Source organism: Apodemus sylvaticus, chromosome 5, assembly GCF_947179515.1.
Source record: "Apodemus sylvaticus chromosome 5, mApoSyl1.1, whole genome shotgun sequence".
NCBI classification, from domain to species: domain Eukaryota; kingdom Metazoa; phylum Chordata; class Mammalia; order Rodentia; family Muridae; genus Apodemus; species Apodemus sylvaticus.
Window position 1 is genome coordinate 70,072,069 of NC_067476.1, and position 18,026 is coordinate 70,090,094.

Below are 18,026 nucleotides of genomic sequence, written 5' to 3' on the forward strand. Positions count from 1 at the left end.
ATAATCATATATGAGGAAGAGGAACGATAGACTATGATCCTATCTGCTTCTGAGTTTGCCTCAAAAGAAGTTATTTCATAATTGGCATTCAGGTAGGTAAATTTTTAATTCGTATATAAAGTAGTTTCTGAACCAACACCTCTCTTATATGACAACATGAGTTACACAACTGGATGATTTGAATCACACAATACTTTAAACTGTGGGAGATAAAAATAACTAAAGGAAGCAAAGTACTATAATACTGTCATTTTTTCTGCTTACCTGAGGTAGAAAAATAATTTCTTTGTTGTCATAATACAAATTAAAATATAATCATTTATAGATTAATTATGATAACCACCTATTTTGTGTATATGAAGAACTAAACCAATACCTGTTTTTAAAATTTCTTAGGAGTGGACACTATCTGGTGGGTTTGTTTAATATTATATTTATATAAAGAGACAGTATTCCTTGGCACTGAATTGACAAATAATAACAACACAGGTTACATAAAATATAAAAATCAGCATTGTGTTTAAAGCACTTAGTAACAACCAGTGCAGAAACAGAACACAGACTTCTCACAGACTATTTAAGACTCATCACATGGTTTTATTAATTGTTATGGATACTTTTCCATGAGTTCTTTCACTGTAGCCTCAGAACTATCTCTGCTGAACACTTTACATCAGTTTTTATTCCATTTTATTGCTTAGTATTATCTATATAATTATCTGAAACATGAAACTTTGACTTAATTTAAATATTGGTATTTTCATAAGTATTTTAAGATGCGATTATTAGTGTTCTAACAATGGGACTAATTATCTACCTTCTACTGCTCAATGAATGCAGGCTATTTCGAACAAGGAGAATGTTCAGTTTATGATGTTAGCATATTAGGAATTTTACTATACAAATCTGCTCTATCCTTTTCAGATCATGATGAAAATCTTCACACTGATGGCGACTACATTAAACTACTATATACCATACTACACTTGGTGCATATAACTGCCCCTGGCGTATAATCTAACTCCTTTTAAGCTGTAAGTTATCTCAATTGCTAAGCAAACTTGAGATTGCCTAGTGTTTTTGTATAAAGCCGTTGCTTATGTTGATAATATCTTCAGTTATCTGCACTGAGAAGATAACACTGTAGTCTTAAATTATCATAAACATCAAGAACTCTTTCTGCAATATTAAAAGAAAATCTTGTTGTACTTCATTAATTAACTGAAGCAAAGTTATTAATTATTAGAATTCAGAAATTATATAAACATGAAGATTTATTAGTTTTTTTCCAGGAATTACTATTTACTGTCTCCTAAACTAGATGGAAACTAGGAACAACGTGACTGAGTTTGTTCTCCTGGGGCTCACCCAGAATCCACACATGCAGAAAATTATATTTGTTGTGTTTTTGGTTATCTATGTCTTCTGTATGGCAGGAAATTTGCTCATTCTAATCACCATTACAAACAGCCCACTGTTGGGGTCCCCTATGTACTACTTCCTGGCCTATCTCTCCTTTATTGATGCCTGCTACTCCTCTGTCAGTACACCTAAACTGATTGCTGATTCACTCCATAAGAGAAAAACTATTAAATTCAATGGATGCATGACCCAAGTCTTTGCAGACCATTTATTTGGAGGAGCTGAAGTCATCTTGCTTAGTGTGATGGCTTATGACCGCTATGTAGCCATCTGTAAACCTCTACACTATGCAACCATCATGAACAGACGACTCTGTAATATCCTTGTGGGTGTGTCATGGCTTGGAGGTTTTCTTCATGGAGGTATACAGTTTCTTTTCATTATTGAATTACCTTTCTGTGGCCCTAATGTTATAGACCACTTTATGTGTGATCTGAACCCTTTGCTCAATCTAGCCTGTATTGACACCCACATTCTGGGACTTTTTGTTGCTGCCAACAGTGGCTTCATCTGCCTGTTAATTTTCGTCCTACTGCTTGTCTCTTACCTGGTCATCCTTCGGTCCCTAAGGACCCACAGTGCAGAAGGAAGGCGCAAAGCCCTCTCTACCTGTGTTTCTCACATTATAGTAGTGGTTGTATTTTTTGTGCCATGCATATTTATGTACATGAGACCTGCAGCTACATTACCAATTGATAAAGAAATTGCTATATTTTATATTATAATAACTCCCATCCTAAATCCATTAATCTATACCTTAAGAAATGCTCAGATAAAAAATGCCATTTGGAAATTGTTTAGTATAAAAATTCAGTGAGATGACAAATAACACAATAGTCATGTGTCTTCAGATGGACTGCAGAAAGAATGGAACGGACAATTTAGATAATATCAATGTTAAAGTCTTAATACAACAAAGAAACAACTTCTACAGATGTCTTATACTAAGGAAAGCAGAAATGAGATCTCCATGTAAGAAAAAAATCTAATTTGGGTTTCTTTATTGTCAAAACATACACATCACACACAGAGAGAAAGAGAGAGCACAGAGAGAAAGAGAGAGAGACAGGGAGAGGGAGAGAGAGGAGGGAGAGGAAGAGGACAGGGGGAGGAGAGGGAGAGGAAGAGAGAGGAAGGAGAGAAGGAGGGAGAGAGAGGGAAAGAGAAAGAAGGCATCTACATTATGCCAAGGAGAAATTGATTCTATTTGACCTCTTCTAGAAAAGCTATGATTCTATGAGCTAAATTTAAACTTTTTCAGGTCAGTAATTTCTGGATTCTCCCCCTCGTGTTCTTGTTATGTAACTACACAAATAATGCCTTTGGAAGTTAAGTACTGATCATTGACCCTCTGCAATCTCATAATCTCATTACTAACTTAGCATACATACTTTTTCTACTGATCATATGATTTTCCCACTGTACAAGCATACTGAAGAAGGTAATTATTAAAGAATTCTTTAGGATAATGATCTTTTCATTCATGAACTTGTTTGTAATTTTGAATAAAATAACGCTCCACTCTCTTCCATGCTTAGGTGTTGGACTGAAATGGTAACTCATGCTATGATTCCATTTTCCATAATCATAAATTGATTCTTTCTTAATTATCATTTTCAATTCTTTTAAATATATTTATTGTTTATATTATTATTCTTGCTGTTGTTGTTACTACTTTGAAGGCAAGACATCATTGTTCATACATACTTTGCTACTTTTATAGAAGCTAGAGCACAACTCTGTGGTTTCAACTCTCTCTTTCCACCTCTCTTTCATTTTTGTAGTTCCAGAGATCAAAAACCAATTACCAGGCAAAAAGAGGAAGCACCATTATATCCTGAGACATCTTGCCCACCAATAATTGTGTTTTAAAAATTAAAAAGTAAAATATAAGTTCATCATTTTCTACCTTTATTCCCGATTTTTGTCTAACTTTTCCCTTGCACCCCACTCACGTGCATTCCACTGCTTTCACGGGCTTATACATTTATTCATATGTGTTAATTTGCTTATATATTTCTCACTCACTGTGGACACACTTTGAGTCATGTTACTGACACACATTTCAACAGAGCCATCTGTTAATTCCTGAGCTGTAGCATTCAGTGATGCATATTAGACCACTGAGCATGCATCAGTACTGTTGATCTGATACATTTTGTAGTTGTTTCATTATTATCACACATGTTACTGGTTAAATTAGACTAATAATGGATTCTGGTGTAAAGTAGTAAACCTGCTTACGAGTCACCTTCAAAATAGACATAAGTCTACTTATAGTCTAGAAAGTGATCATAATGTTGGGAGTAATTCCTAAGGAAAATTAGCATTGTTTTGCATAAACATACCCTGACAGAAGGCATAGTTTCCTCAGAAAATGTACAGTAAATCCTTATGAGCTGAGACCACCAATGACAATTGAACGTGGTCTCTTGCATAAGGAGACACTTATATTAATGCCTACAAATGCTCATCATTTCCTGTTGTATTATTTTCCACTCAGTGAGCAAAATAAGCAAGAACTTCGGGTTTGTCTTTTTCTAATATTGTTTGCACAGCAGGTTCCTTGTCTCTATTTTTATTATCCTGTTCCTTGTCTTCATAAAAGAAATGTTTGTTTTGTGCATTATATATGTATACATATACACACATATATATATATGACTCTTAAAGTTCAACTAAGAACATCTTTATCTTTGTTCATAACCTATGAGTATCAGAAAAATGTTATTATAGTTTGAATTAGAAACTTCCTCCATAATTCCACTTGCTCTCTAGCATCTACCACGTGCCTACAATCAGTAAGTCCACATCCAGAGGTTATAATGCATCCTATGGCCTCTATAGGCACTGTAAATATATCATACAAAGACTTATATGAAGGCAAAAGATTTATACACATAAAAACAAACATTAAAAATAATTGAAAGCCCTTTTTGTCAATTTTTAAGAAATTTAATCTGCATACTAAATTACTATAACTTGTAATTTTGTACCATTAGTTTTCTACAAAATCTAAGGAGACAAAATCATATTATTTCATATTATCTCACTAATGTTTCTTAATTGAAAGTAATGGGATACATTAGAAAATCACTTTCTACATACATCATTAGTGCTAAATACTTTCCTTGGAAAGCAAAAGAAAGAACCTATGTAAAGGTCCTGTGTGGGGTTGGATTTCAAAATATTCATTATGAATCTTAACATACTTTGTTAACATAATTTGTAATGTCCATTCTAAAGCATGTCTAATGGAAAATATCTGAATTCTCATTGGGCTTTGAAACTATTATTTACCTTTTACTTTTATCAATATCTGAAATAAAGTTTATTTAAATTTTCTGTAATATGTTACTTTACTGAAATACATTTTTTCTTTTTATGAACAATTAAAGTGTACATGGTTATGAATTAAAACATAAAATTATGATAGAGATAAGAAGGTTGATAATAGGCATATACATGATGAATAGGAACATAGAACATAGCAGATGATAGTTGAAAATGTATTAATAATTGTAAAATCTGTGATGTAGCCAGTACAGTCTTCATGGTAAGCACCCCATAACTTCTACTAAAATCTAGAAACAGGACTATCATCTTGCCTGGGAACCTCATTCAAATACGGTTATATTCAAGGAGATTAAAATAATTATGTTGAAAAGATGTTGATGGTTTCATGGAGATATTTTCATGATCAATCATTTTTCATAACATGTCCTCTGTCACTTTACTGAGAATGGCAAAATAATAACAAATATGGATACCAGATGTCCTTTAGGTTTTATGTTAGTGCATTTCCTCAACTGATACCTTTAATTATAATTAGGTAGCATCCTCAACTGATACCTTTAATTATAAGTAGGTAGCATCATCTTTATCATAGTATAAGAAAATAAATTGAAGAAAAAATTTCAAAGTAGTTATCTTAGATTTCTTTGTGAAAATTTAATTATATCCCAAATGCTGCCTCCCCTACTTACAGAGTCTCTTCCATACCAACATTCCCCTTCTCTGAGAGGGTAGGACACCCATTTAATAGAGCAGGGGAGTATTGCAACATGATTTTCTCCAGACTCCATGCATAGAATACAATTAGTGTTAAATATTCCTTCTGAGGGAAACATTAGTCTCTCAAAAGTTTTTGGGAAAATAAATTTTAGAACACACATGCTGACTTTGGGCCAATATAAAACGTTTTGTAATATTACAATGAAATCAAATAGAAGTGACTTTATTGAATCTTTATTGGAATTCATGAATTCTTAGTTTATCTTACAACTATTTAAGTTTCTATCTCTATCAAAATATTAAATAAAGTGTATATAAAATATTCATCTCATTTTCCTTTATTCTGATACAATCTTTTATAATTAATAAAAATTTTATATAATCATGAGTTAAAAGGATGGTTTTATGACAGAGACATGAAAGACATATGATAAATATATCTCATCTAAATATACCTTAGATATATGAGAAGATATATAATAAATAAATAGAAAGAAATATAATAGGCAATCATGATTAAATTAAAATGGCTACCTGTTTCATCATCTCATGTATTTTTGGTAATAATGTTTAAAATGTACCCTTTGACAATTTGAAATGTTACTATTATTTTCAATATGGAATATTAGTATAATAAATCTCAAGTTATTACTCATATCTAACTTTTTTTTACCTGTCTGCTCTATACCTTCTATGTTTTAAAAAACAACACTACTGTGAATCCATCTTAGGTTTAAGTACAACTGAGACTGTGCCATTTCTATGTCTGTGTCCAGCTCATTCCACTTAGAATTATGTCCCACAGATTTCTCCATGTTGTTGCAAATGCTAAAAATTCTTTTTGATTTATGTTTGAATATCATTCCATTGCATATTTAAGCCAGAATTTTGTGTGTAATTTTCCATCAGTGATGGTAAATCTTTGGCATCTTTATTGGATACCAAACTTTATTGTCACACTCTATTGGATCTGTAATCAGTGAAAGTCTGAGCCAGAAAGTATTGCCTCTTCCACACCAGCATTTGTTGTTATTTATTTTGTTTTGTTCTCTTCTTCTTCTCAGTTCCAGTCTCTAGTTCATGTCTTGGCTTCTTTCAAGGATGTAAATTTAATCTTTAAGCCAAATAAACCCTTTCTTCCCCAGGTTTGTTTTAGTCATAGGGTTTTTGACAACAATGGCAAATGAATTAAAATACTATTGGTGGAAAGGATGGTTGGTTACATATCTTGGGTGTTGTTAATAAAGATACAATGATCATGGTAACATTGCTATTAGAGCTTAATGAGATATTTTCTTATGCTTATGGTTCTATCAAGATCATGGGCTTTTCTATGTTTCTTTTTGGTTTGCTTGTTTTGTTTTTTGTTGTTGTTCTGTTGTTGTTTTTTACGAAACTCCAAAATGTTCTCCATAATGGCTAAATTAATTTACATTCTGACAATGTAAATGTACAAGGGTTGACATTTCTTTGTATTCTTAGCAGAGTTTATTATCTTTAATATTATTGATGGATATAGTTGTGATAAAGTAGTGTCTCCATGTGACTTTTTTCTTTTATTACTACTAATCATTCCATTCTCTTACATCTCAAATGATAGCCCACTTCCCGGTTACCCCCTCCTCTAACCCACAATCCCATAATATTCCACTTCTCAGTTACCCTTCCACTACCCCCTCATCCCACATCTGCTCTCTCTTGCCTCCCTTTTGCCCATATGAGAGTGCTTCCCCACCACCCACACTCTCCTAACCCACCGCTCCAGCAAACCCTTACTTTGCAGAATCAAACCCTCCTTGGACCAAAGGCCTTCCTCCAGTTGCAGTCAGGCAAGGTCATCCGCTGCCACATATGTATCTGGAGCCAAAGATCTTTTTAGGTACAATCCTTGCTTAAGTTTCTGGGAGAACTGGGAAGTCAGGACAGCCTATGTTGTTCTTCCAATGGGGTTGCAATCTCCCTCCACTCTTGCAGTCCTTCTGCCAGCTCCCCTACCAGGTTCCCTGTGTTCAGTCTGAAGGTTGGTTCCAAGCACCCCATCCACCTCTGCTTTGGTCAGTTGCTGGCTGAGGAGTCACATTTTGTTCCTGTCACCAAGCACCGCTTAACCACTGCAACAGTGTTAGTTTTGGCTTCTGCAGACATGATATATTGCTAGGTGAGGCCGTTCTCTAATTGACCCTTCCTTGAGTTTCTGTTTCATTTTTTTTTGTCCTTGTTCTTCCTTTGGACAGGACCATTTCTGGTTAAAAAAACTTTGAGATGGGTGTGTGGATCCACTCCTCGACCAAGGGCCATGCCTATCTACTGGAGATGGTCTCCACATGTTCTATCTCCTACTTCTCTGTGCATTATGATGTTGTAGCCAGATTGTAAAAACCCCAAAGAGACCACCAGGAATCACAACCCTCTCTAATCGTCTGAGGGTCTTTATTTAAGCTCAAGGTTTTGCCAACAACCTTTCTGATGGAACAGGAAAGAGAGTGAACCCCCAGGTCTAAGTGAGGGGCGTTTATAAAGAACAAAAGCTCAAGTGGGGGTTTTTAAGCCTTGGAATTACATGAGAAGGTAAAGGAATGCTGTCTTTTAAACCTGATAATGTTTGTTCATACAGCAGCACTGGTGGGGCAGGTAGGAAGTATGCAACTGGAAAGGGACCTTTCTGACCTGGGAAAAGTAACTTGTACTATTAGAAGTTGGTGTATTTTTACAACTGGCTACAGCTGTCTGAGAACACCTAATTGTCTCTTTTTCATAGTCCAAAAGAAGGCTATTATCATTTCAAGGGTATTGGCTTCTGTTTTTTCCCAGTGTAGGAGCCATCTGCACCTGAGAATGATGGTTGTTAATCAAAAGGGGGTGTGCATTTCGGTGACAGTAGAGGATAGGGTATCCTCCTTTCACCCTTCCTTGTCCCCCCTCCTACCACCTCCCCCAATCACCTTCCTCTTCCCTGTTCAATGCAGGGATGAAGCATCCACATGCTGCTGATCTTTTTCTATGCTCCACATGTTCTGTAGGTTGTATCATAGGCATTGTGAGATTTTAGGTTAGTATCCACTTATTACTGAGTACATACCATGTGTGTTCTTTTATGATTGGGTTACCTCATTCAGGATGATATTTTCCAGTTCCATCCATTTGCCTGCAAATTTCATAAAGTCATTGTTTTTAATCACTGTGAAGTATTCCATTGTGTATATGTACCACATTTTTGTATCCTTTCTAATGCTGAGGGACATCTAGGTTTTTTCCAGCTTCTATCTATTATAAATAAGGCTGCTGTGAACGTAGTGGAGCTTGTGTCCTTGTTTTATTTTGCAGCATCTTTTGGGTATATGCCCAGGAGTGGTATTGCTGGGTCCTCAGTTATATTATGTCCAATTTTGTGAGGAACCATCAGATTGATTTCTAGAGTGATTGTATCAGCTTGCAATCCCACAAACAATGGAAAGCCTGTCTCAAAAAAAAACAAAAACAAAACAAAACAAAAATAAACAAACAAAAAGTCTCCCAACGGAGTTTTTTTGTCCTGTAAAGCTCAATGCCCCAGTTTAGGAGAATTCAAGGGATGCCCCAGTGTAGGAGAATTCAAGGGCAGGGAGTCAGAAGTAGTCAGATGGGTGGGGGACAATGTCATAGAGGCAGTGGAGGTAGATGGGATGGGGGAGTTCTGGGGGACAGTGGGACCAGAAAATGGAAATATAAATAAAAAAATTCTAATAAAAAATTAAAAAATAAAAGTCCCAACCAAAAAGAGTCCTTGTGTCTTTTAATTTGCATTCTTATGACAAGTTATGTTGAGAATTTTTCAGTGTTCCTGTTTGAGATTTTTATTGCTTTCATTTTCCAAAGTGCTCATTTGATATATGGGAATAAGTGTGTCTTTTACATTATCTTTCTATGATTAAATTATTTGCTTCTTTTGTTACCTGGGACTTGTATCCTCAGCAGATGAATGTTTTTCAGGACTCCTGTGAGGAAATAAATTAATGGTATTCCTATTTATGAGGCTCTACCTTCTTTCTTTCTTTCTTTCTTTCTTTCTTTCTTTCTTTCTTTCTTTCTTTCTTTCTCTTTCTTTCTTTCTTTCATTTTCTAAATTCTTTGTTTACATTCCAAATGCTTTCCCCTTTCCCAGTTCCTCCCTCCCCATGTGTCCCATAAGTCTTCTCTACACCCATGCTCCAATCACCTCCCTGCTTTTTCTCTGTCCTGTTACTCTCCTACAATGCATGGATACAGAAAATGTGGTATATTTACACAATAGAAGAGTAATCAGCAATTAAAAACAATGAATTCATGAAATTTGTAGGCAAATCGTTGGAACTGGAAAATATCATCCTAAGTGAGGTAACCCAATCACAAAAGAATATACATGGAACACGGCTCCACCTTCTTACAGAGAGAAAAAGAGTACAGCCTGTCCTTGAAGGTTCAGTATGTAGAGGACTCCTTGAAATTGTGCTTTCTGTCTCGCCTGCCCTATAATACAGATGTAAACTAATAGAAAGCATTTTCATCTACTTTGATGTGTCCTCTCAACCTTACTAGATTCAAATTTCTTAAGATTTAACTAGAGTTCTGATTCCCCATTGATGTGAAGTTGTGAATCTATATAACCATAGACTTATTCATGACATTTTCTTCAGTATGTTTTAACAATGACATATTTCCTTGTTTATCTTTTAATACTAATAATACTCTTTTTACATTCACTTCTTTTTTTCATTTTATGTCCTGGTCACTGTCTCCCCTTCTGTACCCCTATACACACTGTCCCTTTCCCTATCCACTCCTCCCCCATCTCTTCTGAGAGAGTATCTACCCCCACCCTGGGTATCTCCCCAACCTGGCAAATCAATTCTCTACAGGTTTTCATTTTCAAAATTTCAAGTCTGATATATTCAAGTGCTCTTATTATCAACTTAGTTGATCTCCATATCAACTTAAAATTATTGGTTTGGGTTGAAATATGAAAGAATCACAGTATTGCTTTCATCATATCTGATCAATAGATGCAGGGTTCTTATTTTTTAGTAAGGTTTTCAATAAATTTTCCCCAAAGGAGGACATTTAATTCTTTCATTAATTTATTTACTCACTTTACATCCCAGTAGAAGTCCCACTCGCTCTTCTCCTCCCATTCCCTCCCTTACAAATCCTCACTCCTACTTCCCTCTTCTACTCCACTCTCTGAGGTGAATTAGAGGCTCCCCTCCTGTACTTGCCAGGCCCTGGGACATCAATTCACAGCAGGACTCAGTGCATCCTCTCCCACTGAGGCCACTGCAGTCAACCCAGCTAGGGAAAGAGGCCTAATGGCAGGAGTGAGAATCAGAAGGAGCCCCTGCTCCAACTGTTAGTAGATCACATGAAGACCAAGCTTCATATCTGACACATTAATGGTACTCTGCTCTGCTTGAAGATGAGAACCCAGCATAACTGTCTCCCATGAGGCTTCATTTAGCACTGAATTGAAACAGAGGTAGGCCGGACCCACTGCCAAACATCAGATGGAGCTCCAAAGATGAAACAACTACTACCCCCCAGAGCTCCCAAGGACTAAACTAGGAACCAAAAAAGTAAACATGGAGGGACCCATGGCTCCAGATGCATAAACAGCAGAGGATGGCCTTGTTGGACATCAAAGGAGAGGCCCTTTGTCCCGAGAAAGTCAGATGCTGCAGTATAAGTGAATGCCAGGATAGGGAAGCAAGAGTGGGTAGATTTGTGTGTACGGGGAGGGAGGATGGGTTAGTAGATTTTCGGGGAGGAGAGGGACCAGGAAAGGAGACAACATTTGTAATGTAAATAAAGAAAATATATAATTTACAAAGAAGAGTCCTGTGGAAGTGTGTACGGTACCAATGATCAAACTGGAAGGGTCAAGTACATCACAAGAATATTTACAGAGTCTATTCACCTGGATCCCTGGAAGCACACAGAACCTAAAACACCAATTAAAAGTGTCTAGGTATTGGACTTAGGCCCCTAAGACATTTGTAATATGAATTTTGTTAATGCTTATATTTGGAGAAAATTAGTATTTACCCTATTCCTCCTGTGTAATGACTCTGTCTTCCTGTATCCTCTGTAACTTTAAAGGGAACTCTCTTTCTTCAGATTACATGGGATAAGATAGGCAATTATCTTATAATTCTTAGGGAGCACTCTCATAAATTATTCCAAAGTCGTGTCCTGTAGAGGTGTCTCTATTATCCCTATTTTCTTCAGTTATTTATTCAATTATCTGTGACTATGAGGAATCTGATAAGTATGTTATACACTTAGATTATATCCCAATATTGTAGTATGTTTTTCTTATTATCTTTAATCTTACACAATCTATTACCAAAGCAGTAATATTTGTAATAAAATAAGCATATTTTATACCAGAAGCTTTGTAGTAATACTAATGTGAGGTCTAGTGTCAAATGCATACTTTGAAGGACACTAAGAAACATTATTGAAGGAGTGTTTTACAATCTAAAGTGATGAAATAAAAGTCAAACGTATGTTTAATAGAAACCATTGAAAATAGACACTATTATGTAAGTTTAAGTTGATGATACCAGAAAATTAGAGATATTAATAATAGTATCATTTTGGATCTTCTAAAAAATTCCTCATGAAAGGCTAAAATTTTGATATGAATATTGCATGATAGAAATAGACATTTTTCTCAATGGCAGCTAAGTATAAAATACCATACACAATTAATTTGGGCTTATGGGGCATTGGTGAATATAGTATGAAGTTTTTTCATGTCAACATGTATATCATCATTTGTACTTGTTATTGTTTTCAAATGTCCTGTGATCAGCCATGGTTGTCATGAAGCTTGCATCCTCTTGCCATACCATCAGGAGTAGTAGAATTGCAAGTAGGTATCACTTCATCTAGCTTATATATCAATATGCCTTAATTCATATGAATAAATACTTGAATAATTGTGTAACTTTATAAGTGTGAAGATATGTCTACACACCTAGATCTACACACAATGATAGAAATAGAAATACATAGTGATAATATTTGTTTTACTTAATTCAACCCCCATGTGGTTCTTTTTGTTTGTTTGCTTAATAAGAGACTTCACAAAGAGTACTGGTGGAATATATCCAACAAAGCAAATGAGTCTTCAGTTTGTGTCCAAGGTGTAACTATGTACTAGTATTTAAAACATAATTAGTTTCAAAACTTTTTCATAGCTGAGTTATTTTACCATATTTCCAGAAATTTGTACCATATTTAAAATGTCACAATTCGTCTTATATACAAGTGAAGATCCATGATGCCCCAGTGACATGCCAACGTGACCAACAATCTCCTAAGTTTTATTTTAGTGCAGTACTACTTTTCAACTTTCAAGTTCTTTCTGGCCTTTGTTGCTGTTAAAGGTTGCACACGTCTCTTCCTGTGAGTCGCTATGCATAGGGTAAGGGATTCTTTGCTCTCTGTGTCACAGAGATAATGGGGCCTTGTTTACACATCACAGACATGACATTTGTTCTCAGATGACAAGAAAATGTGAACTTGACTTTCTCACATATTTTAACCAATAGTGGTTAAAAGATAGCATTGTTATATTAAGCACTCTTAGCCAGAATTAGAACATATGAATAGAATTAATTACATATTTCATTTGTGTACTCACAATAAGAAAAATTACTTTTTTAAAATAAGATTATATATATATTTAATAAATATATTTACTACTTGGATAGATTTGATTTTTAATGTGCTACTACTAGAATACATGTTATAAGGCCATTAAAACAATTACATTGGATCTAAATAAATATTTAAGTATGTTTGTGTGTCTTTGTGTGTGTCAGTGTATGAAATATTCCATAATGTGCATCTTATAATTTCACCAAAAGTTCAGTAATGGAATGAAATATCAATTTATCTTTAGGTCTGGAAAATGAGTAAGGTATGATTTATTTCAGATATTATCTCTCTTTTCCTCAATGTTCACATCTGTGTTTCTGATAAAAAAATATCTTGAGATACTAAGAGCTATACAAATTTTGATTCCTATTTAAGCAGAATAGACTATATTGGGTAAGATTAAATAGTTATTTTTACTGTGTATTAAGGAGACAGTTTATTTATCTTCAAAGAAAAATTTGTCTTCATTATGTCTCTTTTGGAAGTCGCACATATTTGAAAAATCATTACATGAGTGTTCAAAATATATAGCATGTGTCTTCTTGTGCAGCTATATGGTTCAAATAAAATGAAAACACATAAACATGGAGAACATTTTGAATGATTTCAATATATTGAACATAAACAGATCATGCATGATCCTAACAAGTCACATTTCATTCAGAGAGTTAACTGCTTAAATTTCATTGCTAAAAGTAATGCTTACTTCCCAAAATCATAGGATCTTAATTTTTTTAATTTGCATTCTATGTAGTAAGCATTAAACTGATCTGACACTTTCTGAACAAACTAAGCCAAGAAAATGGTAAGAGATTACTCATTGGAAAGATAAGATCTGATTGAACTTTCAAATTTAGCATGCATTTCAGACATTTTTTTCTTTTTCAGATTCTTTCTGGCATATGAATTCTTCTCATGGACTGACACAATACAATGAAATATCACTGTCACTGAGTTTATACTACTAGGATTGACACAGGATCCCCTGAAGCAGAAAATGGTGTTTATAATCTTCCCAGTTTTCTATGTAGGGACTGTAGTGGGGAATACTCTCATTATTGTGACAATCAAGTTCAGCAGAACACTTGGGAGTCCCATGTACTTCTTCCTGTTTTATCTGTCCTTTGCTGATTCCTGCTTTTCAACATCCACAGCCCCAAGACTCATTGTGGATGCCCTCTTGAAAACGAATATCATTTTCTACAATGAATGCATGACACAAGTCTTTGATCTTCATTTATTTGGCTGCATGGAGATCTTTGTCCCCATTCTCATGGCTGTTGACCGCTATGTGGCCATCTGTAAACCTTTGAGATACCCAGTCATCATGAGCCGGCAGGTCTGTGTCATCGTGATTATTCTTGCCTGGATAGGGTCTTTTATACATTCCACTGCTCAGATTGTTCTGACCTTGAGACTGCCCTTCTGTGGGCTCAATCTGACTGACCATTATTGCTGTGACTTACAGCCCTTGTTGAAATTTGCCTGAATGGACACATATATGATAAATCTGTTGTTAGTGTCTACAGGGGTGCAATTTGCTCAAACAGTTTTATAATTTTGATTATCTCTTATTTTGTCATCTTATACTCTCTGTGAAACCACAATGCAGAAGGAAGAAAAAAGGCACTCTCTACCTGCACCTCTCATATAATAGTAGTTATCTTATTCTTTGGGCCCTGCATATTTATATAAGCATGGCCACCAACTACTTTTCCTATGGACTAGATAGTAGCAGTTTTTATACCATTGGAACACCCTTTCTCAACCCAATCATCTATACAGTAAGGAATGCAGGAGTTAAAAATGCCATGAAAAAGATATGGCATTCTAAAATTATGATTGAATAAGTTCAGATACCAAATATTATCATACTTTAATATTGTAGCTCTGTATGTTATAACACACAGCTTTCGGAGTTGTTAATATTTCTGATTGATTAAAGAAAAAATTGAAAAAAATTATATTTCTCTCTCATCTTCTGAATATAAATTAAGAAATTATTGAAATAATTATGTAGACAATGAAGAATTTGAAAACAATTAAATATAATCTGACAGACACTACTCTACTGTCACCATAACATAAAGGAACAATTTGAAATGATTAGTACTTTGTAGTCAAAAAACACAAGAAAATGAACTTATAGGCAATAATTAATAATTACTAAAAAATAGAGAAAGTATTCACCATGGTTTGTTTAGCTATATAGTAAAAATATTCTACAGAAAAATATATAGTATAAATATTCTATTCAAGAAAAAGATATAATTAAATATGCTAAAAACACTCCTGGACAATTACTATAAAAATTTCTTAGTATAAGTTTTTTGTGTGTCATTACTAGATATAGTATAGGTTAATTCATAATACTTGAGTATATATATTCTTTGTACTAAATTCTCCCTTCTTAGCTGGTAGTCCCCAATTTTTAAAAGTTGCCACAATTTGTACAAAAATTTAGCTATTAAATTATCTCTGTTTCAGTAGTGGTGGTGGTGGTGGTGGTGGTGGTGGTGGTGGTGGTGGTGATTCTGGTTGCTTGGTTTGGTTTATCCATTTGTTTTCTGTTAATATCCTGGTAGCTTTTCATAAATCTTATTCTGGGTCACTTTTTCCCCCTAATGTTTAAATTTGACAAGCTTTACTGTAAATTATGCCACAACCATATACATACATACACATTGGATAAGAAAAATAACATTTATCAAAACTGGCAAAATTCCCATTCAACATTTTTTCTTCCCTTAATGTCAATTTCCAGTGAAGTCATCAGGTTTCTCCTCATAACTTACCAGGGGTCAGGACTAACCAGGGTGCCAAAGGGGCACTCTCCATTCTTTCTCTTGTTTCTGCTTGAATAATTCCTCCAAACAAGATGCAATTCCCATAGTATTCTAAACTTGATATAAGACAAGTGTAGTTATCAAAGGCTTTATAAACCACCATTTTTTTCTCAACAAGTTAAAGAGAACCCACTACTCTAGAAGTAATTCACATTCTTTCTTCTGTTTCAATAAAGAATTTGGGTTAGGATTGCTTGTAAAATCTATACAACCAAAACTCACAGAAAAATTACTTTGTGTACCACAGTTGTGTTAGCAACGAGCTTTTCATAAGCAATTATTTGTGAATAGAACCAGATTTTTTATATGACTCTTCTTCCTCATTACTGATAGAAAACTGTTTCTAATTCCAACAATGTCTTCCATAAAAGATGACATAGTAAATTACATAAAGCAATATAAGATATTTTTACATTCATTTCTTCATGTTACAGAGACAAAATGTTCAGGATTTGAATTGGTTTCTAAAACGTGATATACCTGTCTTATGGGAATAGTAGGAAATACTAAACAGTGGAAACATAAGTGCAACTTTGTTTAGTGTGTTATAAAATATCTATAAACATCCAGACACATATAAACACACACTCATGTCCTAAGAAAGGTATTTGAAAATAAGATCTTTACAATGAAAGATCAGAAAAGAAGACAGTAGAGAAATCAATAGAAGACCTATCAGAATCACAGCAGACTTTTCACCTGAGACTATGAAGGCTAGAAGATCCTGGGCAGATCTCATGCAGACTCTAAGAGAACACAAATGCCAGCCAAAACTACTATATCCAGCAAAACTCTCAATCACAATAGATGGAGAAACTGAGATATTCCATGACAAAACCAAGTTTACCCAATATCTATCCACAAACCAAGCCCTACAAAGGATAATAGGAGGAAAACACCAATACAAGGAGGGAAACTTCACCCTGGAAAAAGCAAGATAGTAACCTTTCATCAAACGCAAAAGAAGTTAACCAATCAAATTTAAAAAAAATAACGTCAAAAATGACAGGAAGTAACAATCACTATTCCTTAATATCTCTTAACCCTACATTTTGCTGCTTACAGGAAACCCACCTTAGGGTAAAAGACAAACACTACCTTAGAGTAAAAGGGTGGAAGACAATTTTACAAGCAAATGGTCTCAGGAAACAAGCTGGAGTAGCCATTTAAATATCAGATAAAAATCACTTTCAACCCAAAGTCATCAAATGAGACTCTGAGGGACACTTCTTGCTGGTCAAAGGAAAAGTACAACAAGAAGAACTCTCAATCCTGAACATCTATGCTCCAAATACAAGGGCACCCTCTTTCGTAAAAGAAACTTTATTAAAGCTCAAAGCACACATTGCACCTAACACAATAGTTGTGGGTGACTTCAACACTGCACTTTCCTCAATGGACCGATCAGGAAAACAGAAACTAAACAGGGACACAATGAAACTAATTGAAGCTTTGGACCAATTAGATTTAACAGATATATATAGAACATTCTATCGTAAAGCAAAATAATATTCCTTTTTCTCAGCACCTCACGGTACCTTCTCCAAAATCGACCATATAATTGAGCACAAGACAGACCTCAACAAATATAAGAAGATCGAACTAATCCCATGCCTCCTATCAGATCACTATGGAGTAAAAGTGGTCTTCAATAGCAACAAAAACAACAGAAAGCCCACATGCATGTGGAAACTGAACAATATTCTACTCAATGATACCTTGGTCATGGAAGAAATAAAGAAAGACATTAAAGACGTTTTAGAACACAATGAAAATAAAGACACAACATACCCAAATCTATAGGACACAATGAAAGCAGTGCTAAGAGGAAAACTCATAGCCCTGAGTGCCTCCAAAAAGAAAATGGAGAGAGCATACACTACCAGCTTAATGACACACCTGAAAGCCCTGGAACAAAAAGAAGCTATTTCACCCAGTAGGAGTAGAAGGCAAGAAATCATCAAACTCAGGGCTGAAATCAATCAAGTAGAAACAAAGAGAACCATACAAAGAATCAACAAAACCAGGAGCTGGTTCTTCGAGAAAATCAACAAGATAAACACTTAG

The 18,026-nt window shown here is 34.8% G+C and overlaps 1 protein-coding gene and 1 pseudogene across 1 annotated transcript; both read left to right on the forward strand.

Moving 5' to 3' along the window:
• Positions 1-1,321: 1,321 nt before the first annotated feature.
• Positions 1,322-2,239, forward strand: LOC127684372 (olfactory receptor 4C46-like). The gene has a single exon (XM_052181310.1). The coding sequence runs from the start codon at positions 1,322-1,324 to the stop codon at positions 2,237-2,239; it is 918 nt and encodes a 305-aa protein (XP_052037270.1).
• A 7,575-nt stretch (positions 2,240-9,814) lies between these two features.
• LOC127684844 (olfactory receptor 4C11-like) lies at positions 9,815-14,963 on the forward strand (annotated as a pseudogene).
• Positions 14,964-18,026: the final 3,063 nt, after the last annotated feature.

Bases quoted from the DNA above. Each gene is read 5' to 3' on its own strand.
- LOC127684372 (XM_052181310.1), top strand. From the start codon at position 1,322: ATGGAAACTAGGAACAACGTGACTGAGTTTGTTCTCCTGGGGCTCACC.